Here is a 26,643-nt window from a genome sequence, read left to right as displayed (position 1 = left end):
AGCAATGGATATGTATATGGATTTTGGCAAGGCATTTGATAAGGCTCCCCATGATAGGCACATTCAGAAAATAAGGAGGCATGGGATACAGGGAGATTTGGCTGTCTGGATACAGAAATTGGCTGTACCATAGAAAACACAGGATGGCAGCAAATACAGGCAGGGTGGCTCAGCAGTTAGCACTGCTGCCTCACAATGCCAGGGATCTGGGTTCGATTCCAGCCTTGGGCGACTGCCGTTGTGGAGTTTGCACATTCTCCCAGCATCCGTGTGGGTTTCCTTCAGGTGCTCTGGTTTCGTCCCACAATCCAAACATGTGCAGGTTTGGTGAATTGGCTGTGCTAAATTTCCCACATTGTTTAGGGATATGTAGGCAAGGTGCATTCATTAGGGGTAAATGTAGAATAATAGAGCAGGGAAATGGGTCTGGGTGGGTTACTCTGGAGGGTCGAGGCGGACTCGTTGGGCTAAATGACCTGTATCCAAACTATAGGGGTTCTATGAAAGTATTCAGCCTGGAGCTCAGTGACCAGTGGTGCTCCTCAGGGATCTGTTTTGGGACCCCTCTTTGTGATTTTTATAAATGACTTGGCCAAGGAAATGGAAGGGTGGGTTAGTAAGTTTGCCAATGACACAAAGATTGGAGTTATGATAGTGTAGAGGGCTATTGTTGGTTGCAATGGGACATGGACAGGATACAGAGCTGGGTTGAGAAGTGGCAAGAGGAGTTCAACTTGGAAAAAAGTGTGAAGTGATTCATTTTGGAGGGTCAAATTTGAATGCAGATTACAGGGCTAAAGGCAGGATTCTTGACAGTGTGGAGAAATAGAGGGATCTTGGGGTCCACATCCACAGATCCCTCAAAGTTGCCACCCAAGTTGAAAGGGTTGTTAAGGCTGTATATGGTGTGTTGCCTTTCATTAGTGGGGAGAATTGAGTTTCAGAGCCACAACGTTATACAGCAGATCTATAAAGCCCTGGTTAGACCATACTTGGAATACTGTGTTCAGTTCTGTTGCCTCATTAGAGGGAAGGATGTGGAAGCGTTAGAGAGAGTGTGCAGAGGAGGTTTACCAGGATGCTGCCTGGACTGGAGGGCATTTCTTATGAAGAGAGGTTGAGGGAGCCTCACTGGAGCAAAGGAGGATGAGAGGGTACTTGATAGCGATGTATAAGATAAATGAGAGGCATAGATAGAGTGGATAGCCAGAGACATGTTCGCAGGGTGGAAATGACTATCATGAGGAGGCATAACTTTAAAGGTGATTGGAGGAAGGTTTGGGGAGAAGTAAGAGGTAGGTTCTTTACGCAGAGTGGTGGGTGTGTGGTTTGCACTGCCAGCAGTTGTAGTAGAGTCAGATACATTAGCAACATTTAAGCAATTTCTGAATAGGCACTTGGGTGATAGTAAAATGAAGGGTATGTAGTTTAGTTTGATCTTACAATAGGATAAAAGGTTGGTACAACACTGAGAACTGAAGGGCCTGTACTATGCTGCTCTATGTTCCATTAAATTGTTGCCCAGGTTCAACAACTTAAAGATTAAACATTTTGTATAAACAACATTGTATTGCATTTTAGATACGAAATTATTTGTATCTTACCAAAGCAGCAACGTATACTTTGTAGACTGGATCAGCACAGACCATAGAGAGTACACTGCAACATGACTCCACCACCACGTCTCCTGGGAGATCAGTTGGAGATGATCCATTAGCTCCTGGAAGACTACTAGATCCAGTGTCACTTCCATTACTGGAGGAACTTCCAGTACGAATCTCACCATTTGCCAACAACAGGGCTCCACTAACATCATGTGAAAGTCGCCTTAATGCCATCTCTCGTACATTCCAGTTCCGAGAAAAGAGACAACTGACCAGTTCCATTCCAAATACCTAAATAAAAAAAAAACAGAATTACAGCAATAGATCAAGCATGCAGTTTGAAATTGCTTCCATTTTTAAACAAGACACATTTGAATAAAGAAAATAATTCATCTGTTGAAAAGTAATGTCAACCAAAATCTGTACATGGTAAACCTATTATTGATAAACAGTTCACCACTTTGAAGAAGAATTTCAAAGATAAGGTACCAAAAGAGAAAGTTTTAAAAATTCACAGTAGCACATAAGGATTAATTTTCATTTGAGGTTCCCAACATAAGCAATAACTGCCCTTGTGCAAAACAATTAAGTTTCAAAAGCCCTTACCTGAATCCAGGGTTCTGCCAACTCTTTATAACCTTGTGGAATTTGCTGAACTCCATAATGACGCAGATTGAAGTTGCTGTCCTGCTGCCGTCTTTGTGGATCTATTTCCAGTGACTGAGTCTGATTATGCACTGAACTTTGAGATTCATGGCTTTTAAAAGGAAAACGTATAAAATGGCATTATGAAATACAATGAAGAAAGCATGGAATGAATTAAGATTTTATTAAAATCCTTAGTTGAGGAAATGGTTTCTAAGCACACAAGCTCCAATTTTGCAGTTCATGAAATCAAAGGAAATCAAATCTTCAAAAGCCCTGTTACAGTACTAACATTTAGTTAAAATCCCAAGATTGCAAAAACAATTTAATTCAAAATGTGGGAAAGCTACAGGTAAACCACTGGGAGGAAGAAATGTTTTTGTAGTGCTGTGCGTTTAATTAGTTGATTAAGAATTATGAAACTCATTTGTAATAACTGGTCATACTTGATGGATTAGTTAAACACCATGATTTCAGATTTTAGACAATTAATATGCATCTTCAAGATACCAACAGCCATGTAAAATCTCTGACAAACATAGATATATCACCTTTAGCCTTAAATAAAATAGTAAAGTGGTGACTGGCATCAAGTTAATAAGAATCCTTTTCTGTACCCTGACAAGGCTAATGTTCTAAATTTTTGGCAACAGTTGATAGATGCAGCAAATGTTTTTAGCAGTAAATATCTAGAACAGAACAGGAAGGACTTTCATGCAATGTTGTATGGGAATCTGGAGCATTCTTAGACCTCAACAATACCATGAACAGATTTTCACTGGATATAACCTATTAGAGTCATAGAGATGCACAGCATGGAAATAGACCCTCCCGGTCCAACTCATCCATGCTGACCAGATATCCCGACCCAATCTAGTCCCACGTGCCAGCACCCAGCCCATACCCCTTCCTATTCATTTACCTATCAGATGCCTTTTAAATGTTGCAACTGCACTAGCCCACACCACTTCCTCTGGCAGCTCATTCCACACATGTACCACCCTCTGCGTGAAAAAAAGTTTGCCCCTTAGGTCCCTTTTATAATCTTTCCCCTCTCACCCTAAACCTACGCCCTCTAGTTTTGGACTCCCCCCACTCCAGAGAAAAGAATGGGTCTATTTATCCTATCCATGATTTTGTAAACCTCTATTAGGTCACCCCTCAGCCTCCAACTGTTCCAGAGAAAACAGCCCCAAGCTTGTTCAGCCTCTCCCGATAGCTCAAATCCTCCAATGGCAACATCCTTGTAAATTTTTTCTGAACCCTTTCAAGTTTCACAACATCTTTCCGATAGGAAGGAGACCAGAATTGCAATATTCCAACAGTGGCCTAACCAATGTTCTGTACAGCTGCAACATGACCTCCCAACTCCAGTACTTAATATTCTGACCAATAAAGGAAAGCATACCAAATGCCTTCTGCACTATCCTATTTACCTGCAACTCCACTTTCAAGCAGCTATGAACCTGCACTCCAAGGTCTCTTTGTTCAGCAGCACTCCCTAAGACCTTACCATTAAGAGTACAAATCCCACTAAGATTTGCTTTACCAAAATGCAGCACGCTGATCTAAATTAAACTCCATCTGCCACTTCAGTCCATTGGCCCATCTGATCAAGATCCCGTTATAATCTAAGGTAACCTTCTTTGCTGTCCACTACACCTCCAATTTTGGTGTCATCTGCAAACCTACTAACTATACCTCTTATGCTCACATCCAAATCATTTACATAAGTGACAAAAAGAAGTGGACCCAGCATCGATCCTTGTGGCACTCCATGGTCACAGGCCTCCATGCTGAAAAACAACCCTCCACCCACCACCCTTTGTCTTCTGTCTTTGAGCCAGTTCTGTACTGAAGTGGCTAGTTCTCCCTGTATTCCGTGAGATCTTGGGTGGCACGGTGGCTCAGTGGTTAGCACTGCTGCCTCACAGCACCAGGGTCCCAGCTTCAATTCCAGCCTTGGGCGACTGTGCAAACTCCACACAGACATTCTCTCTGTCTGTATGGGTTTCCTCCGGTTTCCTCCCACAGTCCAAAGATGTGCAGGTCAGGTGAATTGGCCATGCTAAATTGCCCAGTGTTAGGTGCATTAGTCAGAGGGAAATGGGTCTGGGTGGGTTACTCTTCAGAGGGTCGGTGTGGACTGGTTGGGCCTAAGGGCCTGTTTCCACACTGTAGGGAATCTAATCTAATCTTACCTTGCTAACCAGTCTCCCAAGGGGAACCTTGTCAAACGCTTTACTGAAGTCCATATAGGTCACGTCTACCACTCTGCCCTCATCAATCCTCTTTGTTATTTCTTCAAGAAACTCAATCATGATTTCCCACGCACAAAGCCAGGTTGACTAACCCTAATCAGTCCTTGCCTTTCCAAATACATGTACATCCTGTTCCTCAGGATTACCTCCAACAACTTACCCACCACCGATGTCAGGCTCACTGGTCTATAGTTCTCTGGCTTAAACAGGGGCACATTAGCCAACCTCCAATCTTCCGGCACCTCACCTCTGTCTATTGATGATACAAATATCTCAGCAAGAGGCCCAGCAATCACTTCTCACAGAGTTAGAGGGTACACCTGATCAGGTCTTGGGGATTTACCCACTTTTATGCGTTTCAAGACATCCAGCACTTCCTCCTCTGTAATATGGACATTTTTCAAGATGCCACCAACTATTTCCATACATTCTATATCTTCCATGTCCTTTTCCACAGCAAATACCGATGCAAAATACTCGTTTAGTATCTCCCCCCTTTTCTGCGGCTCCACACAAAGGCTGCCTTGCTGATCTTTGAGGGGCCCTATTCTCTCCCTATGTACCCTTTTGTCCATTAATGTATTTGTAAAAACCCTTTGGATTCTCCTTAACTCTATTTGCCAAAGCCACCTCATGTCCCCTTTTTGCCCTCCTGATTTCTCTCAAGTATACTCCTACTACCTTTGTACTCTAAGGATTCACTTGATCTATCCTATCTATACCCGACATATGCTTCATTCTTTTCTGTAGTCATCCAGCATTCCCTATACCTACCAGCCATTCTTTTCACCTTACGAGGACCATACTTCCTCTGGACTTTCATTATCTCATTTCTGAAGGCTTCCCGTTTTCCAGCCGTCCTTTACTTGCAAACATTTGCCCCCAATCAGCTTTTGAAAGTTCTTGCCTAATACCTTCCTCCAATTTAGAATTTCAACTTTTAGATCTGGTCTATCCTTTTCCATCACTATTTTAAAACGAATAGAATTATGGTCGCTGGCCCCAAAGTGCTCCCCCATGGACTCAGTCACCTGCCCTACCTTATTTCCAAAGAGAAGGTCAAGTTTTGCCCCTTCTCTGGTAGGAACATCCACATACTGAATCAGAAAATTCTCTTATATACACTTGAATTCCTCTCCATGTAAATCCTTAACACTATAGCAGCCCCAGTCTATGTTTGGAAAGTTAAAATCCCCTACCATAACCCCCTTATTATTCTTACAGATAACAGAGATCTCCTTACAAGTGTGTTTCTCAATTTCCTTCTGACTATTAGGGGTCTATAATACAATCCCAATAAGGTGATCATCCCCTTCTTTTTTCTCAGTTCCACCAAATAACCTCCCTGGATGTATTTCCAGAAATATCCTCTCTCAGCACAGCTGTAATGCTATCCCTTATCAAAAACAATCACTCCCCCTCCTTTCTTGCCTCCCTTTCTATCCTTCCTGTAGCATTTGTATTTTGGAACATTAAGCTGCCAGTCCTGTCCATCCCTGAGCCATGTTTCTGTAATTGCCATGATATCCCAATCTCACGTTCCTAACCATGTCCTGAGTTCATCTGCCTTCCTGGTTAGGTCCCTTGCATAGAAATGAATGCAGTTTAATTAATTAGTCCTACCTTGTTCTCTGTTTTGTCCCTGACTGTTTGACTTGCTTCTCTTCTCAAGTGTACTAGTCTCAGATTGATCTCTTTCCTCACCATCTACCTGGATCCCACCCCCCACTTTACTAGTTTCAATCCTCCTGAGCAGCTCCAGCAAATCTCCCTGCCAGTATATTAGCCCCCTTCCAATTTAGGTGCAATCTGTCCTTCTTGTACAGGTCACTTCTACCCCAAAAGAGATTCCAATGATCCAAAAATGTGAATCCTTCTCCCATACACCAGCTCCTCAGCCATGCGTTCATGTGTTCTATCCTCCTATTCCTACCTTCACTAGCTCGTAGCACCAGGAGTAATCCAGATATCAATTGTAAATTTACAATATCCATTCGAAGATTTAAAGTTAAAAATGCAACATCTCATAACCAGAGTAGTTTAAACCTTTATTACAAAGCAGTTTTCTTACCTGTGCAGTTCTCGGGACTTCCATTTGGCTCTACAAAGAGGACAGATCAGGGTCTCACGGTTCCTTCTACATTCTTCAGCCCCTAGAATAAAATCCAATATAACTAAATACACTGCTGAACATAAAACAAAAACAAAACTCAGAATCTGGAATTCTGAAATGAAATCGAAGTACTCTGACAGCATCTGTGGAGAAATAAAAGCTTAAAAAAGAAAAAAGTAATAAGCAGGCGAGATGACAGAAATATAAATAAAAGATGATTGCAAGAGCTATTTTAGAAAAAGCTAAGAGTGGATATTGGACTACTGGAAAATGAGGCTGAGGAAGTAATAGTGGGAACAAAAAAAAAAGCAGAGGAACTGAATGGATTATTTGCATCGGTCTTCACATTGGAAGACACGAGCAGCCTTCCAGAGCTTCAAAAATCAGGGGCAGAGGTGAGTGTAGTGGCCACAGCTAAGGAAAAGGTGCTGGGGGAGAAGTCTGAAAGTGGATAATCATCTGGTCCAGGTGGACTACAACAGTTTTGAAGGAGATAGCTAAGGAAGCTGTAGAAACATTTTGATCTTTCAGAAATTGCTGGACTTCGGGAGAGCTCCAGCTGATAAAGGGGTGTTAAATTAGCTATTCTGTTAAGAGGGGAGGAAGGTAGAAGACAGGAAACTGTACATCAATTAGCCTGACCTCAGTTGTCTTATGCCCGAAACGTCAATTCTCCTGTTCCTTGGATGCTGCCTGACCTGCTGCGCTTTTCCAGCAACACATTTTCAGCTCTGATCTCCAGCATCTGCAGTCCTCACTTTCTCCTCCGGTAAGATTTGAGAGACCATTATTAAGGATGAGATTGTGGAGTACTTTGAAGTGTATAGCAAAAAAATAGGTCTAAGTCAGCATGGCTTCGTCAAGGGGAGGTCATACTTGACAAATCTATTAGAATTGTTTGAGGAGATATCAGCAAGTTAGACAAAGGAGAGCCAGTGCACATGATCAATTTGGATTTCCAAGGGACTTTGACAAAATGTTGCAGAGGAGGCTATAGAGCCCATGGTGTTAAGGATAAGTCCGACAGAGAATTGGCTGATTGGCAGAAGGCAGCCTGTGGGTATAACAAGGTCTTTTTCAGGCCAGTAGCTGATGATAGTGGATTTTTGCAGGGGTGTAACCACAACTATTCATGTTATATATTAACAATCTGGATGCAGGAACTGAAGGCATTGTTGCTAAGTTTACAGAGGACACAAATATAGGTGCAGGGACAGGTAGTTTCGAGGAAGTGGTGCAGCTGCCGAATGACTTGGACAATGAGGAGAGAGTGAGTAAAGAAGTGACAGATGGAATACAATGTGGGAAAATGTGAGGTTCTGCATTTTGGTAGGAAGAATCGTCTACACGTTTATTTTCTAAATGGGGAAAGGTTTCAGAAATCTGAATTATGAGGAACTTGGAAGTCCTGGTTCAGCACTATGTTACAATTAACATGCAAGGTCAGTTGGCAGTTAGAAAAGCAATGTTAGCATTCATTTCAAGAGAGCTAGAATACAAGACCAGAGATGGACTGCTGAGGCTGCATAAGACTCTGGTCAGACCAGATTGGGAATACTGAGACTGTTCTGGGTCCCATACCTCAGAAGAATGAGCTGAGGGGGTCCAGAGGTGGTCTACAAGAATGATTCTAGGAACGAAGGGCTTCTAACATGGAGGAGCAGTTGAAGTCTCTGGGTCTGTACTTGATAGCATTCAGAAGGATGAGGGGTGATCTGATTGAAACTAACAGAACACAGAGGTCTGAGAAAAGAGTGGATGTGGAGATCATGTCTCCATCAGTAGGAAAAACTAGGACCCAAGGGCGCAGACTGAGGATGAAGGGATGAACCTTTACAACTGAGATGAGGAAACATTTTTTCAGCCAGAAGTAGAAGCCAAGTCAGAGCGTATGAGTGTATTTTAGACAGAATCTATGTTCTTGATTAGTAAGGGGATCAAAGGTTACGGGATGATGAGAGATTGGGCTCTAGAAACATATTAGCCTGGTGGTTCATATATAGTCCGAAATGCCAGAGGAAGTGGTAGAGGCTCGTGCAATTACAATATTTAAATGGCAGTTGGACAGATACATGGGTAGAAAGGGTTGAGTTATATAGGCCAAATGCAGTCAAATGGAACTCAGCTTGGTCGGCATGGACAAGCTGGGCTGAAGGGCCTATTTCCGTGCTGTAGGACTCTATGGTTGAATGGTGGATCAGGCTCAAATGGGATGAACACCTAATTCTGCTCTTACATCTTAGTCTTTTGACCTCTTTAGAACATTGCTGAAGATAACTGAAACATCAAGCTTTCTTTAAAAAATGTTCCAATAGGTAACAATCTCATTTTGTTGTTTTCGGATTCTGGACAACTATGTCTTTAAGTTTTAAAGACATTGTAGTCGTTGTGGGTATGTTTGCCAATTTGGGAAGTTAGTTTGCAGATGTTTTGTTCCCTTCCTAGGTGACATACTCCGTGCTGTACTGTGTTGATTGAAATGTATTTGGTCTCATTCCTGCTGCTTCCAGTTGCCAGTCCCGATTGTTCATTGCAGTAGTCGGTACCTGTGGTTGAGGTCAATGATTCTGTGCGAGTGCGCCATGCTTCTACAAATTCCCTGGCTGTCCTGCGTTTGGTTTGTCCTTTTATTGTTGCGTTGTCTCAAATTTGTGGTACTTGTCGCCTGTGTGCCTAGCTACTAGGGACAGCTGGTCGTGGCGTTTAGTGGCTAGTTGGGTGTTCATTAATGCAGATCGGTAGTTGTCTGCCTGTTTGTCCTATAGACAGTGCTTCATGTAGCCCCTACATGGAATCTTGTACACCATGTTTGGCCTGCATATGATGGGTATAAGGTATTTTGTTCTGGCAAGTTGTCAGAACTTGGCTGTCAGTTTATGTGCTGTTATGAATCAGAGTAGTCAGACAAGCCTGACACTCAGTTCAAAGGCATTTTTTTTAAATATAAAAGGTAAAGTGGTTAGTGTGTTGGATCATAGCATGTCCTCATCGCATTGTTTGTCTGCCAGGCATCTGTGGATGAAGTTATCTGTTCTTGGCAAACACTTTGTAAAGGTGTTCTTCTTCCTCACTTTGCAGATTGGGAGTGCTGCTGTGTATTGTAGCCCTTTTGAGAAGGGTCCTAATGCAACTTCTCGTGTGCTTGGGTGGCTGCTATTATAATTCAGGATCTGATCCGTGCGTAGCTTTTCTGTACTTTTGTTGTGCATTTCCCATTCTGTGTTTTTCTACAATCACATCTAGGAATGGGAGTTGGTTGTTAATTTCCTTGTCTCTTGTAGATTTGGTCCCTGTGAGCATGATGTTGATAATCTGGTCTGTGCTCTCAAGCTCTGTTCTGTTAATTACAGAAGTGTCGCCCATGTACCCGATCTAAAGTTTGGGTCGGATTTTTGGGAGGGCTGTTTGCTCTAGTCTTTGCATCACTGCTTCTTCTAGGAGTCCGGAGACGGGTGAGCCCATAGGTGTCCGATTGATTTGTTCAGATTTTTGGCTGCTGAGGGTGAAGTGTGTCATCAAGCACACATCCAGTAGTTTGAGTACACACTCAAAACCCACTTTGTTCACTAATATCCTTTAGGAAAAGGAATCTATCATCCTTACCTGATGTGGCTTAAACATACTCCAGATCCACAGTAATGCGACTGACTCAACTTCTCTCTGGCTTGCGTAGTAAGCCAACAACTCAAAGGCAATTAAGGCTGGGCAACAAATGTTGGCTTTTTCAATGACACCCATATCCCATAAAGAATGAAGAATGTCATTATGAAAACAATTCAGGCCCTTAAATCTCTGCTAGGTTTTCTTCTAGGTACATAAATTGATAAACCTGGTCTCTAGGAAGTGATCAATGCTGTTGATAAGCATAGACTCCGCACAAAATTAAATAGGCGAAGAAGATTTTTGCACCATTCTCACTTCAAATAAAATGTGCAAGGGTCTTCCAGATCAGTTCACGATGTCAGGCATGTATCAAAAGTCAAAGGGCCAAAAGATGTTGACTAAAAACAAGCAACCAAAAACAAAAGCAAATTGATTAAGGGTAATGAAAGGAAACGAAGTTTAAGTGACAATATATTAACAGAAATATTCAAATTATGGACTTTTATAAATAGAAATAATGATTGGACACAAAGGAGTGAAATAAAAAGTTTCAACTAATCCACCTGGTTCCCCAGAATAAATAGCCCCAGCTTCAAAAATAACCTGTTTATAGTAACAAGTCCATGATTTACTAGTGCAGCAAAATAGTTCAGTCATGGACAATGAGAGCCTGGAAGCTTTAATGACTAAAAAAAAAATCAGCAGAACATAAAAAGAAGTGAAAATCCCTGAAAACTTACAGATTGACATGCAGTGGTGATGAAGTTTATTCCTACAGCCTTCTTCACACACAGTCAAGCTTTCCTCATCAAGCATATCCAGTAGACAAATAGGACACATTTGTTCTTCTTCATCTTTTAAGCTAAAAGAGCAAAACAATCTTGTGTTAAGCTTCATGTGGTTCAGAAATTTCTAAATCTTTTTCAAAGTAAGTCATTTAAGTACACAACACAATCTCAAGGAGCAGTTACAAAATCAATATTTTTATTAATATGGATAGTTCACAATCTGCAGACATTAATACATTAATGCAATAAAATTAAGAAAACCCACTTCTACATGCCCAAGTCCATAAAAACATGTAAATGAGCACAGAAAGGAGTTGGTCTTCAAACACTGCCATTTGCAGCTCATGAGTTTGAATATCCATTCATAACAACTTGGACTTGGCAGAGGCTAATAACTAGTGATCCTCCAAATACGGAGGAACGAAATTAACAAAGCTCTGGTTTACAGATTAAACAAACATCTGTTTGAAGAGAGATAGTTCATCCAAAAGTCACACTTATGATCAGATTACCTAAAATTTAGAGTTCAGAACAAGCCATGGACAGTCCAACAAGTCTCTGCCAATACTTACTTTACGAGTACACTGTCCTTCATCCTTTCTCCCTCATGTGCCTATCTGACATTTATCCTTTAAATACATCTTTGCTATTTGCTTCATTATATCATGCAGTAGCACACTCCACACTCTAACCATCAGAGTTAAAAAAAACTTCATTATTTAATGTTTGTTTTCATCCATCTTATGGAAGGAAAAATATTTCATAAACGTAAAACAAATGCTGGATTCCTCAAGCATCTCTAATCTAAATTGAGGAGAAAGAAATTCAAAAGGTGGCGAGGTTATAACCATCCAGGAATTATATTTCGTAAGTTAATCTTCATTGTTTCCTCCCTTATTCTGAGTTATGCCCTCTGGCTCCAAACTCTCCCACAAAGGGAAACAATATCTTCACATCTACCCTATTAAGTTCATGAAGAAACTTTCACGTTTGAATCAGATCACCTCTCATTCTTCTAAACTTAATGAGTACAGGCCCAACCTTTTCAACTTCTGCAAAAATCCCTCCATAAACAAGATCAATCTAGTGAATCTTTACATTTGTTTATCAACCTGATCAGACATGTTATGGCACACCATTGGAGCAGGGATTGTGGACCTTCTGACCCAGAGACAGAAACACTACCACTGTGCCACAAAAGCTTTTTCCTTAAATAAGGGGACCAAAAGTGATCAGAGTAAGAGACTATCAAGGGGAAAGACAACATTGGTGTAAGTAGTCCATTGGCCCCATAACAACAGTTGCTCTGGAGGATACAAGAATAAAACAAGACATAATGAAGCATGTAAAAATACAGCACATAAATCAAGGGCAATTTTAATCTTCATGTTGATTTGGAAAATCAAATTAGCAGAAGAAGCCAAAAAGAATTCAGGGCCATTTCCTAGAACAATATGTTATAGATTCAACCAGGGATCAGGTCAGTTTGAATCTGGTAGTATGTAATGAAGCTGGTTTAACAGATGGTCTTAGTAAAATTTCCCTAAGAGAACAGTGACTATAACATGGTAGAATTTAGCACTCAGTTTGACAGTAGAAAACTGGGGTCAAAACAACTCTGCTAAACTTAAATGATGGTAATTACAAAGGAATGAAGGCAAAGTTAGTAGAGCAGACTGGGAAAAGAACTTCAGTGTAAAAGATAGTTGAGGAACAATGGCAAATATTTAAGAAAATAACTGATAATTCAAGATATACATTGAGGAAGGGGAAAGCTAGGAATGAAATAAAAGAATCATTATTAACCAAGTAAGTGAAGGATTGCATCAAATTGAAAGAAAAGAAACTTAGAAAGTTTTAAAAGCCAATAAAAAAATGCTTTAATATTGTACAGTGGTCACACTATTTTGTACTGGTTTTGTAATTTTGTAAAAGACCTAAGATCTTTTTTCAATAAAAATATTTATTAAAAGCAGCCAACAAAAGATAACCATGAAATAGAGGGAGAAAATAAACTGAAAAATGTGTTGCTGGAAAAGCGCAGCAGGTCAGGCAGCATCCAAGGAGCAGGAGAATCGACGTTTCAGGCATAAGCCCTTCTTCAGGAAGAAGGGCTTATGCCCGAAACGTCGATTCTCCTGCTCCTTGGATGCTGCCTGACCTGCTGCGCTTTTCCAGCAACACATTTTTCAGCTCTGATCTCCAGCTTCTGCAGTCCTCACTTTCTCCTAGAAGAAAATAAACTGACAGTAAACTAGCAAGCAATTTTAAAAAAAAGAGCAGGACCTTCTTAAATGTATACAAAGGAAGAGGGATGTCTAAAGGAAATTACAGTTATAAGGGAATGAGGTTGGGAAATGCTAATGAGGACCTATAAAGGGCAAAGCAGTTGAATAAATACTTTGCAATAGTCTTTACAGTCAAAGACAGTAATAGCATTCCAAAAACACTAAGTCAAGCAGCTAATGGGTCAGGCAAATAAACAGATCTAATCACTGGAGAAAGCAATGGGGTTAAAGGCTGATACATCCCCTGGATCTGTTGGGATGTAACCGACAATATGAAAGGAGGAAGCTATGGAGATACTGAACACACTGATCTTCCAAGAATTCTTAGATTATGCAAAGTCCTAGAGGATTAGAAAACTGTCAATGTAACACCCTTACCCATACTCAAAAAGGGAGGGAGTCAAATAAAAGTTAGCCAGTCGGCTTAACATTTTCTCAATGACAGATGTTAACAGGCTATTATAAGGGATGCAATAATAGAGCATTTAGAAATGCATAATAAAAAAAAGATCAAGCTGAATCAAGTCTTCATCCATAGGAAATTATGCCCGGCAAATTTATTCGAACATGCTGAGGTGCTAATAGCAGGAAACCAGTAAACAAAACATAGAACAATTTAGCACAGAACAGGCCCATCGGCCCTCGATGTTGCACCGACCTGTGAACTATTCTCAGCTCGTCCCCCTACACTATCCCATCATCATCCATGTTCTGGACCACACTGTAAAGTGTGGTCTCATTTCTTATAGCAGTGGCACTCCATTCCTTTTATCCTATCTGTTTTTAATTTAACCAATTCTCTCTTCAATATCCTACTCTCAACGCCATGGTCTCAATTCGCTTTGTGTAGTAAACGAATACTGTCTGGATATCTAAACATACTGCATTATCCAAATGCAGTATGTTTAGATATCCAGACAGTATTCGTTTACTACACAAAGCGAATTGAGACCATGGCGTTGAGAGTAGGATATTGAAGAGAGAATTGGTTAAATTAAAAACAGATAGGATAAAAGGAATGGAGTGCCACTGCTATAAGAAATGAGACCACACTTACATTATATAGTAAACAAATGGGCAAATGAATGCCCTGCTACCAGTTTTGTGGATGACAGATGGGCTGGGTGAGTCTACAGAGGGGCACTGACGTGTTAATGAGTGGGAAAAACTTGACAGATAGAATGTAATAGGGGAAAATGTGAATACATGTACTTTGGCTGGAATAGTTGAAGAACTTAACATAGTTTAAATAGAGAATGCAGAAAGCTTCAGCACAGTAGAATTTGGGAGTCCTCATGCACAAATTTTTTAAAAAACTAGCATCTAAGTTTAACAGGTACTGCAGAAGGGCCTTCATTTCAAAGGGAATGAATATCTAAATAAAGAGATTTTAGTAAAACTGTACAGTAGGTTTGATGGCAAGAAACGATCTTGGATCAAATGATGCAGAATCCTTTGGGAGGAGATAAGTAGTAAGGGTGCAATACATTGGTGGGAGTAGTCCACAGGCTCCCCTAGGCACTAGTTAGGTCACACCTAGAATACTTTGAACAGTTTTGCTCTCTGATATCAAATGGAGATATGATGGTATTGAAGACAGAGCACAGAAGGTTCACTAGCTTGTTAGCATGAGAGGTCAAGTAAGTTGGGTTTATACTCACTGGAGTGAAAAACAGGAGACATCATTGACACATACAAGATTCTTAGAGGGCTTGATAGAATATAGAATAGGTACAGAGAAGTTAATTTTCTTTGTGGTGGAGCCTAGGATCAGAAACCAGAATCTTGAGTAAGAAGTCATCCATTCAGGTCAAATGAGGAGACATTTCTTGAAGGTAGTGCATACGTGGAATTATTTTACTGCACAGAACTGTAGAGAGTGGGTTGGGAAGTATTTTTATGGCAAAGATAGATTTTTAAAATTAGGAAGGGAATCAAGATTTATGGGGAGAAAAAGTAGGAAGGTGGAGTTGGTGTTGAGGATCACATCAGACATGAGCTCATTGAAATTACATTATGTTAGCAGAGCCTATAGATTACTCCCACCAGTGTTTTGCACCCTTACTTCTTACGTCCACCCACAGGGATTTTGCTTCATTTGATACAAGATCATCTCTTGTTCTAATACTTATTTCATCTCCTACTGAAAGCAATCTCACCAATCTTTCCTTCCTACCTTGCTTTGAATTCACACAACACTAAATATTTAGTTCCAAACTTTGATCTTGTCACTGTAATGGCTGGAAGATCACACCCATTAACATCTGTTTGTGCCAATGTTGGTTTATTTTCTTCCAAATATTATGTGCATTTAAAAGCAGTTAATTTTGCCTCTTGATTTTTTTCCTCTCTCCTTGACTCTTTTTGCTGGTTATTTGTACACTTGGTCCCTGCTCTACTGAGTATTATCCAGTTAGAAAAAGCAATCCAGGCACCCATCAAAACCTACCACTATCTCAGGAAGAGATCAACAAATGCAACACCAGCACCTCCAAATCAATGTTCATTATGACTAACCGCATCCAAGAAATCGGCTAATTAACACTAGCTTTAGGTTGAAACTTTACACCCCAAAGACAACTAAAGGACTCCTTTTGCATTGGATATGATTGTCCTTTAATTTTTGAACTTGTGTATTGGTCTAATTGACTAGTTGAAGGCTGTACAAGTGAACCACTTGCCAGTTATCAGTGGTTATCGATTGTGTGTTTGGATTTAAAAGTCACCAAAGGTGCTACCTTTGAGTTGGAACACTAAGCCGAGTATGTCTGTTCTTTAAATTCGCAAAGGATCCTTGGCAATATTTTACTTAAGAAAAGGGGGATCTCTCCTTGTGCCCTATTAAACATTTATCCCTCTATTATCGTTGTAGAACAAAGATATGATTCGGTCATTATCATAATGTACTATAATCGGGTGCAAAATGGTTGCCATATTTCCTATGCCACAAAAGCAGTTATGCATTAAAAAGTTAGTTGTTCAGTAATTAAAACAGTTTGCTATATCCTGAAATTCTCAAAGCAGCTTTAGATACAAATTCTCTCTTTCCAAATTGCTCCTAGCTCACTGGATCTGTTTGCCATTTTGCCAATTCAGAAGTTTAATCATCCTGAAAACATACCTATGTTCTGCACTGGATGTAGAAGTACTGGATGAAGCAGAAGTGTGAGAGTTAGACATACGAGAAACAAATTTTTGGATGGTGTTGCGTGAAGGAGCTTTGATACGTGAACTGCGTCTGCTGTGGTATTTCTGAAAAAGGCTCTCCACCTTTTGAAAAAAAAATAATACGTTAATTCCTAAATTCAAAATTTTATACAAAAATCTATCACTGTTGTATTTTTAAAAAGTATTTTTCATGGGATGTTTAGCATTGTTGGCTAGGCCAGCACTGATAAATATCTAAACTGCCATAGAGGTGGTGGCAAGCTGCCTTAGATAGATAGAATCCCTAGAGTGTGGAAACAGGCCATTCGACCCAACAGGTCCACACCGACTGTCCAAAGACCATCCACCCATGCAGGCACAGTGATAATGTGCAAACTCCACATAGATTGTCACCTGAAGCTGGAATTGAACCTGGGCCCTGGTTTGTGAGGCAGCAGTGCTGACCACTGAGCCACTGTGCCTTATTGAACTGCAGCAGTCCGTGGGGAGGAAGTTCAGTCACTGCTGTTAGGAAGGGAATTCCAGGAATTTGACCCAACTGTGAAGGGTAGTAATATAGTTCAGAGCCAGGCAAGTTTCAAGGGGAACTTGCAGATAGTGCTATTCCCCATGTCTGCTGCTCTTGTTCTTCTAGGCAATAGAGGTCATAGGCTTGGAAGGTGTTGTCAAAGGAGCCTTAGTGAATCATTGCACTGCATTTTGTAGATGATATACGCTGCTGCCACTGAGTGTCAATGACAAAAGGAGTGAATATTGAAGGTGACAGATGGGGTGCCAATCTCAAGCTGGTTGCCTTGTCCTTAATGTCCAGCTTTGACTATTGTTGGAGCTGGACTCATACAGGCAAATGGTGAATTTTCCATCAGACTCCTGACTTGTGCCTTGTAGATGGTGGACACACTTAGGGAGACAAGTGGCGAGTTACTTAACACAACTTGCAAGCATTTGACATCCTTACTCTGATAATTCGGTTTTATAAATACAAAGCTTCTGAAAAAGCGACCACTGTCATGAGCAAAGGCTGTTAATCAAAAATGACCCTCAAATCTATTTCTCAATGCTCACTCCTCCTCCATGTACAGATTCTGTTACCATCTTCCATCATAGAAGCCTCTATTCAAATTGCACATCCAACATATATATCTTTTGATGGTAGATTCATGATGTATTTGTCTAAGACTCATACAGCATACCTATCTCACACACAACTCAAATCCATTTTTCTTCAAGTCCAAAACTGTACAATTTAAATTACTTAATTGCTGTCTGTGGTGCAACTATCTCTTAGCAGGCACCAGCTTAGTGGACAGTAGCATTTGAGCTGCAGAGTTTCAGACCATTACAAACACTGGCAACACCCAATAATATGGAAAATTGTTGAGGTATATCCTACAAGGGAAAAAAAGATTACCAAAGTACCGATAAGAGGAGTCGTCCAGGATTTTGACCCAGCGGTGAAGGAACCGTGATGTATTACAAGTCAGGATGGCCTATGTAGGTTATGGCTTATCTGTGGAGGTGCTGCCTTCACTTTCTAGTTTATGGAAGTGGAGAATTTGGAAGTTACTGCTGATGAAGCCTTAGAGTTAATGCAGTGCTCATCTTGTAAATGGTATGCAGGGTATACATTGTGTGAATGGTGGAAGAGGTCAATGCTGAAGATGGTGTTTGGGATGCTAATCAAGTAGGCTTTGCCCTGAGTGGTATCAGGCTTGAGTGTTGCTGGAGCTGCACCCTTTCAAGCAAGTGAGAAGTATTTCACCACACTTCTGACTTGTGCACTTTAGGTGGTGGATGGGAACTGGGAAGACAGGAAGGGGGCACCAGAATTCCTCGCTTCCAGCATCTGCAGTTTTTTTTTGTCTTTAATCTGCTGTTGTCGCCACAACGTGTGTGTGACTGGTCCAGTTCAGCTTTTGACCAACGATAACTCCCCAGGATGCTGATAGTGGGTGAATTCAGTGACAGTTATGCCAATATCGTCAAGGGGTGATAGTTGGACTAACTAATTGGCAATGATAACTTAAATGACATGAATGTTACTTGCCACTTGCTAGCCCAAAGCCCAAATGTCTCTGGGCCTCTGTTTATAGACACAAACTGCTTCAGTATCTGAGGAATCACAAATGGCGCTGAACATTATGCAGTAATCTGCAAACGTCCCCACGTGACCGTATGATTAGGTGTGTGGGGTATAGGAGGAAGAGAACGAGAGCAAGAGAATTGAATTTTGCAAAATCTAGGTCACTTCGCCCCTACTCTTCTCATCACTAATCTCCCTTAGCATTCTAGAATATAAAGTATCAGTATCTGGAAAGTAATTTAGTTCAATTCTCATCAATACCGAATAATTTACTTTTATTAATAGTTATCAATATTCTGTTGTTCCACATTTTTCTCTGGTATTTATTTAGCATTTCACATTGTGGGCGGCACGGTGGCACAGTGGTTAGCACTGCTGCCTCACAGCGCCTGAGACCCGGGTTCAATTCCCGCCTCAGGCGACTGACTGTGTGGAGTTTGCACGTTCTCCCCGTGTCTGCGTGGGTTTCCTCCGGGTGCTCCGGTTTCCTCCCACAGTCCAAAAAGATGTGCAGGGTCAGGTGAATTGGCCATGCTAAATTGCCCCTAGTGTTAGGTAAGGGGTAAATGTAGGGGTATGGGTGGGTTTCGCTTCGGCGGGTCGGTGTGGACTTGTTGGGCCGAAGGGCCTGTTTCTACACTGTAATCTAATCTAATCTAATCTAATTCCTTTCAGAAGCAAAAACAAAACTCAAACATTTTGACATTTTCTCACTTCCTTCCACGTCTTCACACTAAACAAACTAGGTTGGAGATGCTTAACTCTTTGGAAATAATATTTTCTTAAATATATCAGATACTTCTACTTTTCTCCTGACTCTTTGGAATTCTCTGCACCAGAGAGTTTTTAGTGCTTCACAATTAAGCGTATTTAAAGCCAGGATGGACAGAGCTGAGGCAGAAAATTAGTCACAATCATACTGAACAGCAGAGCAGGCAGAAGAGGCTGAAAAGATTATTCCCCATTTCTATATCTTGTCATCTTTGTGAATAGCAAATATATAGCCATCTGTCAGTTGATATGTTTAACCAAAGCCTCATCTATCAGGGGAATGTAAATAATCCCAGGGAACTACTTACTTTCTTGCACCATAACATTTATTCAACTGTCATTACCAAATTAAAAACAAATTATCCAATCATTTATTGTTATTTAAGCACCTTGTGAAGTTAGCAAATGTGTTTTTTACATTTCAAGTCCTTGCAAAGTACTTTGCTGAATGAAGTGCTTTGGAAGGTGCTATATAATTGCATTTTCCTTTGCCGCTCCCCCCCCTTTAAGCACATCAAGATTTCAAATTCACAAATCCTCAAAAAAGGTGAGGAATAAGTTTTTTTTGTTCTGCTCACCTCAAAGTTTTTTAATGTCTTTCGCCACAGCAATGAATCAGAAGGCTCTAATTGGAAGACTCGCAGCATAACAAACAGAACATGAATGCAGAATGTTCCGCGCCCACAACTGCAGGTCTATAAAAGATACAATCAATATCTTAATAGACAGTAGACCAAAGACACCTACGAGTAAAACACATTTTACTCAGTAAACATAATTTCAATGTGTTTGAAAGTAGTGGAATCCACCACAGATGTCAATCACAACTTATTCAAATTGACAACAACCTTGGTAACTGTGTGAATTTTCAGAGCATCTCTTCAATTTAGCTAAAATGGACAAGGGAACCTGATTTGAAAAGCAAATTTCAGTAGCTTGGTTGTTAGAAGATAAGGTGGCAGGTGCCAGGGAAAGATTCACACCAGTAAATGGCCACCAGGAAAGCTGTGACAGTAGGTAGACCATTGGTTCTCAAATCATAGAGAGGTGCCAGGAACTTGCATTCACACCTTATGTAACTCCTTCCCTTCCCACCACGTAACGTTAGTTCCTTTCATCCCCCAAATGTTTACCAATGCAAAAAGCAGGAAGATGACAACATCCATGAATACAAAATGACAAATTGACTGTTACTGATGCCAAGTCAATTTTGAGTATACAGGGAACAACATCCTTCCTATGGACTAGTACCTGATATGTACCTGTACACCAAAGTACACTGCAAGTGTTACATTATCTACTTAATGAACGACTAAGATTGCCACAACTTAAAAGGAGCCAAACTTGATGGCTAAACAAACTTGGCTCGAGTACAAGTGCTCCTATTCAACCAACCTCAAACAGGAGACTACATTTTGCTGAAAGTAGTTGAAAACTGTCAAAGGGAAAGAAGTGAGGAAAAGAAAATGCTATTTATTCCATAACCTATTCTCTTAAAACTTTAAGTGGTATACAAAACAAATTATGTAACTACTATAAAATGATTCAAGGAGTTGCCCAAATTATGGGCACAAAAATAGAAAGAAATGTCAAACTCAGAATCCTTGCAACATTTTTCCCTTTGATTAACAGATTATGAATGGTAATTGACTAGAAAATGTATTGCATTTCCGAACAAGTTTATATATTCTTAATGTCATCATTGTAGCTTGATTATTATCCATTCATTTGTCAGAGTCTTATTAGAAAACATCTTTGTCAAGGCTTCTAAACTACAATATGTATTTATTATAGAAGCTAAGAGAGAATCCAGTATATTGCCTTGCAGATTTCTTTCTTCAAAGAAAAATGGTTTTAACACAGAACATGACACATAGCTATCTAACTGACCTGAGGGCCAATGAACACTCTGTACTTGTTATCAGGAACATCTCCCCCAATGAGGAAGGAGTTTGGACCTATTTGCTGCAGCAAGTACAGTCGTGCTCGCATTACTTTGTTGACTCTTCGGTTAGTTTCCTCAGGACTGTAAGGAGAGAACCCATCTGGTGAGGGAGCTCTCCTTGGAGGAGTCACACGTCCACTCTGAAACTACAAAGTTAGGGTATTTCATCAATCATCTTAAACAAATAAATCAACCTAGCTACATTATTTATGATATTAGAAAGCAAGGAGAAATGCAAACTCTTCACTATTTATAAACCCAGATAGCAATTACTTGCAACCTAAACACATGTGACAAATTAGTTATACACGAAGCAGGGTTTAGCAATCAAACAGAATAAGGCTTGCGTCACATTTAACAAATGAATTTAAGATATACAAGAGCTCCTTGACTGTTCCAAAATCAGATGACCTCCAATTCTTACTACTCCAATTCTATCTTTTTTCATGTGCTGCTCTGAGAATGTGAAATACATTTTAAGTGCGTGTGGTAACTAATTAACAATATGAAACCTACTCAAATTTAGTTCAAAACGAAGGTTCAAATCCAACCCTCCCTTGAGCTGGTGTGAAAAACAACAGCAGTAAGGTTGAAGTTTATACAACTGGTGGAAATGATTCTAAGCACATCGCTTTTCAATAAAATAAATTCACTTATTTAAATAGCACTTCTAGATCCTACAGACACTTCAAAGTACTTCATATCCAATTAATTGCTTCTGAAGGGAAATTATTAAAATTGGCAAATTTGCTGCCAATTTGTAAAGAGCAAGATTCAAAAGATATTTAAGAAAGTGACTACTTTTTTCTTTTTAAGAAGTGGTGCTGGATGATGGTTAAATGTTGGTCAGAATGCCAGACCTTGCCTGAGTCCTCAAATTTTGTCCATGGACTAGGTGTTAAAAACAAAAAAGTTTCATACTTGATAGAACAGTTTAAATTTAAATTTCCCACCCTCACTCTAATTATAATTACACCGAGGTGGAGTGTGGTTCTCAGACTATTCAGGACTGAAATTCTAGCTGAAATCAATAGCTTTACAAGAAAATGAGAAATCATCGAAAGAGAAACAGAACAACACATTTAGGCTGAAACTTTGTACATGTAAAGGACAAACAAACTTAAAACACTGGATTTACCAGAATCATATCAGTACTTTGTTAGTGTTAAATTGAGGGCTACTTAGATAAACATACCACATAATTGCATACTGTATCAGATCTAAAAGGTTACAATAACCAGAAAAGATTGTTAAGACACAATTACAACTTGTTCAAAGAGAAAGGTGAGGGCGAATGAAGAGGAGCCCAAAACCTCAGGGTCATAAATACAAGATAGTTGTGGATAAAATACAATTCAAAAGAAAATTATTGGATGGAATTTGCTGCTTCCTCAAATGATTTCACATGAAAGCAACTAGTCCTTCTTAAATGCACAAAGCTAACAGGTACAATGCAGAAAGGAACAGAAGTATACATTAGTGAGCTTTGCGAAGATTTGTAGCTCAGGTTGAGGTTCTGGATATGGGTTTGCTTGCTGAGCTGGACGGTTCTTTTCATTTCAGCTCAGCGAGCAAACCTACATCCAGAAGTATCGATAAGAATTAAATGAATTAGGACAGAAGACTTTTGTACAGCCTAAATACCAGTGAACCAGTAGGACTGAATGGTCTGTTTCAACACTACATATGCTATATACTGCCTTTGGAGCTGCAATTTCAGTTTCAAAAGGTGTTAAATGTTGGTACTACAATTACATCATTATATGCATTGAACAGTTTTGAAAATTTCCATTAATATGGTAGGGCTGCTATTTTCCAACATGGCTGATTAATTGAAAGATGGAATCCTGTTAGTTTCAATTAAGTTTAATTTCTATAGATTTGTTCTTCATTTCATTGACCTGGATTTGTTCTTCATTTCATTGATGCAAGAACACAGTAGGTTATGGACCAATTTCAAGCAAGTGAGATTAGTGTAGTCTGGTGTCTGTTGGTCAGTACAGACATGGTGGGCTAAGGGACAGTTTCTATGCTGTATGACTACCACTCTCTATGACACATCTTTCCTGGAACATGGCATGCTAACATATTTATACCAAGTTAAAAATCACACAACACCAGGTTATAGTCCAACAGGTTTAATTGGAAGCACACTGCCTTTCGGAGCGACGCTTCTTCATCAGGTGATAGAGAAGGTGAAGGAGCATCGCTCCGAAAGCTAGTGTGCTTCCAATTAAACCAGTTGGACTATAACCTGGTGTTGTGTGATTTTTAACTTTGTACTCCCCAGTCCAAGACCGGCATCTCCAAATCATATTTATACCAAACATGCTAACTAATATTAAACGTTCTTGGGTTAACTTCAAAATATATTGATATATGATTAATTAATTGACCAACATTTAAAAGTTCAGCTCATTGCAATGTTAGACCCTGTACACTTAATTTATGAACTCAGATTTTTCCCACAGTAATTGGAGAAGATAGAAAATCTTACTTCTTGCACTTACAGGTACTGGTGATGTCCTTTTCCTTCTTACACCAGGTGATTCAGACTTTGCAGTTGTTTTTGAGGAAGATGACGATGACGTGGCAGAAGACGAACTACCAGGGGAAGGACTGCGCCTTCCTCGCTGTATTTGTGATGAGACTATCACATCTGCCTGACAATCAGATGCTTGAGTGCCTAACTCAGGTCCATCTGCTTTCACTGGAATTGGTTTCACAATCTACAAAGTAGATAGAAAAGGATCATCATTAATGCATTTCAAATTTACTGCAATCAAGAGGTCTTTAAAAATTAAACCTTTCAAATACTAGTTGAAACTTCTGCCAGTTTGGAGTAGGCAAACTCATGAGCTTTTGTTGAAAAATTCTTTCATGGGAAGTGGGTGCCACTGGCTGGTCAGCATTTTATTGCATGTCCCTCGTTGCCCTTGAGAAGGTATTGGTGAGCCACTGCACGCCACGTGCAGTAGGTAGCCCCCAGTGTTACGAGGGAGGGAATTCCAGGATTTTGAGACAACAATAATGATGGGACTGCATCATGTCACAATAGTGTGTAGACTGGAAGGGACTTTACTTCGGCCCTCCAAGTTTGTGCTGATCCAGATCCTCTATCTAAACCTGTCATCTATCTTCTAAGGATCTGTATCCCTCTGCTCTCTGCCCATTCATATATCTGTCTGGATACATCTTAAATGTGCCCATCTCTACCATCTCTGCTGGCACGCATTCCAGGCACCCACCACCCACTGCATAAAGAATGTTCCACGTATATCTCCCTTAAACTTGTAGCCCCTAGTAATGGAGTCCCCCACTCTGGGGAAAAAGCTTCTCGTTATCCACCCTATCTATACCTCTCATGATTCTGTAGGCCTCAAATCAGGTCACCCCCAAAGTCCATCTCTCTAATGAAAACAATCCTAATTTACTCAACTTCTCTTCATAGCTAGCACCTTCCATACCAGACACTATTCTGGTGACCCACCTCTGCACCCTTTCCAAAGTATCCACATCCTTTTGTTCATGTGGTGACCAGAACTGTACACAGTATTCATAGAACATAGAACATAGAAGAATACAGCGCAGTACAGGCCCTTTGGCCCTCGATGTTGCGCCGATCCAAGCCCACCTGACCTATACTAACCCACTATCCTCCATATACCTATCCAATGCCCGCTTAAATGCCCATAAAGAGGGAGAGTCCACCACTGTTGCTGGCAGGGCATTCCATGAACTTACGACTCGCTGAGTGAAGAACCGAACCCTAACTTCAGTCCTATATCTACCCCCCCTTAATTTAAAGCTATGCCCCCTTGTAACACCCGACTCAATACGCGGGAAAAGGTTCATACTGTCGACCCTATCTAACCCCCTAATCATCTTGTACACCTCAATCAAGTCACCCCTAAACCTTCTTTTCTCCAGAGAAAACAGCCCCAAGTGCCTCAGTCTTCCCTCATACGATTTTCCTTCCATACCAGGCAACATCCTGGTAAACCTCCTCTGCACCCGTTCCAATGCCTCCACATCCTTCCTATAGTATGGCGACCAAAACTGCACACAATATTCCAGATGCGGCCGTACCAGAGTCTTATACAACTGCATCATGACCTCAGGACTCCGGAACTCAATTCCTCTACCAATAAAAGCCAGTACGCCATATGCCTTCCTCACCGCACTATTTACCTGGGTGGCAACTTTCAGAGATCTGTGTACATGGACACCAAGATCCCTCTGCTCATCCACACTACCAAGTATCCGACCATTAGCCCAGTACCCCATCTAAAGGCATCGAGAGCATTGATACATACCACATGCTCCTTCTCCAAGGACACCCTGCTTTATCCTCAATCATAGAATAGCCTTTATCCTCAATCATAGAATAGAATCCCAACAGTGTGGCATGAGAGAATTGACCCATCAAACCCCACCAACCATCCAAAGAGCATCCCACCTGGAGCACTCCATCCTTGTACCACTGCATTTCCCATGGCTGATCCACCTATTCTGCACAATCCTGGACACTGTGGACAATTTCGCACAAATGACCCACCTAACCCACAAATATTTGAACTGTGCAAGGAAACCAGAGCACCTGGAGGGGGCCCACACAATCATAGGGGAATGTGCAAACTCCACACTGGCTGTTGACCAAGGCTGGACTCCAATTTAAATCAAAACAGATGATCCCTGTGCATTGTCACATTGCTGTTTATTGGAGACATATTGCCCAGAGAGACATCTTGAGATTCAGAAAGAGACAATATAAATTCAGTCAACTCCTGCCGAGTTAATGTGATTAACAACAACATCAGTACTCCAACAGTGTCATCAGACCTCGTACCTACTCTATCATTTACGATTTTGAAACCATGGGAAGTTTGTTACCAGCTTCGATGACAGCCATAATGCTCTGACCACTTTGAGCCACTGCAAGTCAGTTCTAATAGATATCAATAGATTGAATCTAAACAGGATGCCCCACAACAGGAAGTGCTCTGACACTCAATGCCCGTAAGTCAAGGTCATTTTCCTAAAACCACTCACGTCTGGCAATAACATTGAAGATATTTTATACAGTAACCTTTCAGTCTCAATTGTCAGTTCCAGTCCACGAAGCAGCCAGTAACATGCACCAGTGAATTGAATACTAACAGCAGCATTGCCCTGGCAGGAGAGATTGAGGAGCTTGAAGCTGTCTTCTCTGGAGTATCTAAACATGAAACACTTCAAATGAACAAAAATCTTCAAGAGCTCGAGAGGATAGATACAGGAAGGATGTGCTCCTAGGCTGGTGTGCCTGGAATAAAATAAGCACTAACTACGGTATCTTTAACCAACATTCCCTTTAGCTGCATAAATGTTTAAG

The 26,643-nt window shown here is 40.6% G+C and overlaps 1 protein-coding gene across 2 annotated transcripts in view; it reads right to left on the bottom strand.

The window, feature by feature from the left end:
• The window catches only part of map3k1 (mitogen-activated protein kinase kinase kinase 1, E3 ubiquitin protein ligase), a 128,735-nt gene that overhangs the window by 48,825 nt on the left and 53,267 nt on the right, over positions 1-26,643 (bottom strand). For both annotated transcript variants that reach the window (XM_043689029.1, XM_043689038.1), the window contains exons 3-10: positions 23,780-23,998; positions 21,215-21,415; positions 19,903-20,019; positions 16,424-16,572; positions 10,967-11,088; positions 6,582-6,663; positions 2,211-2,361; positions 1,605-1,895 (exon numbers count right to left, since the gene is read on the bottom strand). In XM_043689029.1, coding sequence (XP_043544964.1) covers positions 1,605-1,895; positions 2,211-2,361; positions 6,582-6,663; positions 10,967-11,088; positions 16,424-16,572; positions 19,903-20,019; positions 21,215-21,415; positions 23,780-23,998 — 1,332 coding nt within the window. The remainder of the gene's footprint in view (positions 1-1,604; positions 1,896-2,210; positions 2,362-6,581; positions 6,664-10,966; positions 11,089-16,423; positions 16,573-19,902; positions 20,020-21,214; positions 21,416-23,779; positions 23,999-26,643) is intronic.

The sequence above is a fragment of the Chiloscyllium plagiosum genome, chromosome 1 (genome assembly GCF_004010195.1).
Source record: "Chiloscyllium plagiosum isolate BGI_BamShark_2017 chromosome 1, ASM401019v2, whole genome shotgun sequence".
Lineage (NCBI taxonomy): Eukaryota > Metazoa > Chordata > Chondrichthyes > Orectolobiformes > Hemiscylliidae > Chiloscyllium > Chiloscyllium plagiosum.
The sequence above is the reverse complement of the archived record's forward strand: the minus strand, read 5'-3'. Positions and strand labels throughout refer to the sequence as shown.